At 44.6% G+C, this 2,833-nt stretch overlaps 1 protein-coding gene across 1 annotated transcript; it reads left to right on the top strand.

Annotated features, from left to right (window-relative positions):
- Positions 1 to 387: 387 nt before the first annotated feature.
- Positions 388 to 1,344, top strand: LOC142015195 (olfactory receptor 5W2-like). Its single transcript, XM_074998611.1, has one exon. The coding sequence runs from the start codon at positions 388 to 390 to the stop codon at positions 1,342 to 1,344; it is 957 nt and encodes a 318-aa protein (XP_074854712.1).
- Positions 1,345 to 2,833: the final 1,489 nt, after the last annotated feature.

Here is a 2,833-nt window from a genome sequence, read left to right as displayed (position 1 = left end):
CCTGAGCAGGTATGTGTCATTTTCCTGTACCAGACACGCACACACAAACATACACTCATACACAAGACACTTATCAGCTCATACTAAATTCAAGACGTACATAATTAAAAGCCTCAGTCCAGCTCCTACACCTATAGATACCAGTACGTTGTCATTGTAGGGAAAAAATAGTAAATGACATAATCACTGAAGCCAGGGCCTCACTTATGTATCTAGCTTTAAAATTTGACTGTGTGGACTATGCCCTTTCTGAATCTCTTACTGGTTCCCACTGATAAACTGATTAATGTTAATCTTCACTTTATTACAGAGAAGGCATAGGATGAGTGAGCCACCCCCCCTCCACCGCGTCACATCACTACAGTGACCTTACTGTGGTCTGAGGAGATGGAAGAGGGAAATCACTCGGTGGTGACTGAGTTCATTCTCTCAGGACTGACAGATCGTCCAGAGCTGCAGGATACCCTGTTTGGGGTGTTTCTACTGATTTACATTATCACCCTGGCGGGCAATGGGGTGATGATCTTCTTAATCACAATTGACCTCCGACTCCAAACCCCAATGTACATTTTCCTCAGGAATTTGTCTTTCTGTGATCTCTGCTGTTCCACTGTAATAGCTCCTAAGATGCTGCAGAATCTTTTAGCTGAGAGGAAAAGCATTTCTTACACAGCCTGCGCTGTGCAAACGTGTTTATTTACCTTTTTTGCAGATGCTGCGTGCCTCCTGCTTGCTGTGATGGCCTATGACCGTTATGTGGCCATCTGTAACCCTCTGCTCTATATGGTCACCATGTCCAGGTTGCGTTGTAATCAGCTGGCAGGTGGGGTTTATGCTATCGGGCTCCTGGATTCATTGATAGGAACATGTTGTACATTTCGGCTGTCATTCCACAGTTCCAAGATCATCAATCATTTCTTCTGTGATGTTCCCCCACTGCTGGCGCTCTCCTCTTCTGACACCCGCATCAGTGAGATTGTCCTTTTTACCTTTTTTGGCTTTATTATAGTGAGCAGTGTGGTGATTGTCATCCTCTCCTATATCTGTATCATCTCCACCATCCTGCAGATCCGCTCTGCTGAGGGTCGGCGCAAAGCCTTCTCCACGTGTACTTGTCACTTAACGGTGGTGGTCATATTTTATGGCACCCAACTCTTCATGTATTTACGTCCTTCCTCCAGCTATTCCATGGAAACGGACAAAATAGCCTCATTGTTTTACACACTGGTGATCCCCATGTTGAACCCCCTCATCTACAGCCTGAGGAACAGGGAGGTGAAGGATGCCCTGAAGAAAGCAATCAACAAACTTGTAAATGGTTTTACCATCTCTTTCACTCTGTAATAATTTTCTGTTACAGACAGCAATGAGGAAAATTCAATTTCCAGTCTATCCCAATGTCATTTTTCAGAGACCCTGTTAATATTGTTCATTATCATGTTAATATTAATTATAATAATTTGTATTTCAACAAGACCCGCAGGACCAGTGACAAAGGCTTCATTAGGCCAGTGTTACATCAATATTCAAGGAAGCATCTGATTCACATGTGTGAGTTTCTAAATATATGTGGCGTGATTTGAAAGTACAGGGGTGTTTCTATAGGGAAGGAGAAGAGGGCATGCCATTTATCACTCTGTTTATTGTATTGGGGTGGGTTCCATTACACAGCTGTATGTATAACGTGTCTGATTTTAAGGCCTAACTTATTTCGACTGGCCTGCTTCTAATTCTTTTCCCACTGGAGGTGTGTAATTGCCCCAGTACACACCCTCCTCTACAAGAACACTTATAGGGTGTTCCTATAGTCCCAGGTTTTCCTCAGCAGGGCCCCTATTTCCTAAAGCATCTTCTTTATTCTTTGGAGAAAACTGTTCCTCTCTTCTAGTGGTTGGGTTCCCACCAAGCATCACTCAGCTCCTGCTTGGGTCTTGTTTGGTTTCCCCCTGTATCTCTCTTTGCTCTTTTGTGGGTTCCCACATGCATCTGGGACTCCCACTACCCCAGACAATATTCCAAGTGGAGCATCAGGGTTTACCACCCACTTCCTTGGGGTAGTCTCAGGCTGATGTGTGGTTCTCTGGTCTCTGCTCCTTTCCACGGGAGTATTATCTTCATAGGTGGCCTCTCCAGTGGAAAAGGAGACCACATGTGTACCTTCCCAATACGTTGGTCTTCTCCTTTCCTGTATTTGGCTTAGCCCTTACTTCAGGGCTTGTCTGGGCTTGGCAGGTTAATTGGCACATTCCCTCTTCATGTGTAGAGTATCCTCAGAGACCTCACAAATTCAGGGGCCCTTTTTACCTTCACGGTGAAACTCTCTCCCACTATTGTCTCTGTCTCCGCATGGCCTGTCTGCTCCAGCTCATTAGGGACATTCTCTTGACAATGTCCTCTTCATCCACAGAAATAACTGTTCTCCTTCCTCAGCTCAAGCCTCCCATCCTTAGTGCCTGGCCTGTGTGCACACCACTGTATTAGCTGGAACCCTTTGCTGATCAGTGAGATGAGCTTCACGGGCCCCCCCAGTAAAGGTGCATTTTAGTTTTTCCTTTCCCAGTTTTTCTATATGTATTCAGCACAGTTTGCCAAGTTCTCTCTCGATTCCCTTTACCTTAGGAACAGAGCCTGTGTGTCTGTATTCTCCACATTATTCAATAGTGTTATGAGCCTAAGTCCTGCTGGAAGCAAGGGATTAGTGTTTCCTGAACATAATGCAGGAGTAGTCATGTAGCACTTTGAAGACAAACAAAATAATTTATTAGGTAAGGAGCTTTCATTGTATAGACCCACTTCTGTAGTCTCTTCTGGTAAGGCTATAGATCTGAAGAAG

Source organism: Carettochelys insculpta, chromosome 6 (assembly GCF_033958435.1).
Source record: "Carettochelys insculpta isolate YL-2023 chromosome 6, ASM3395843v1, whole genome shotgun sequence".
Taxonomy (NCBI): domain Eukaryota; kingdom Metazoa; phylum Chordata; order Testudines; family Carettochelyidae; genus Carettochelys; species Carettochelys insculpta.
Note: the sequence above shows the minus strand (reverse complement) of the source record. Positions and strands in the feature narration are given on the sequence as shown.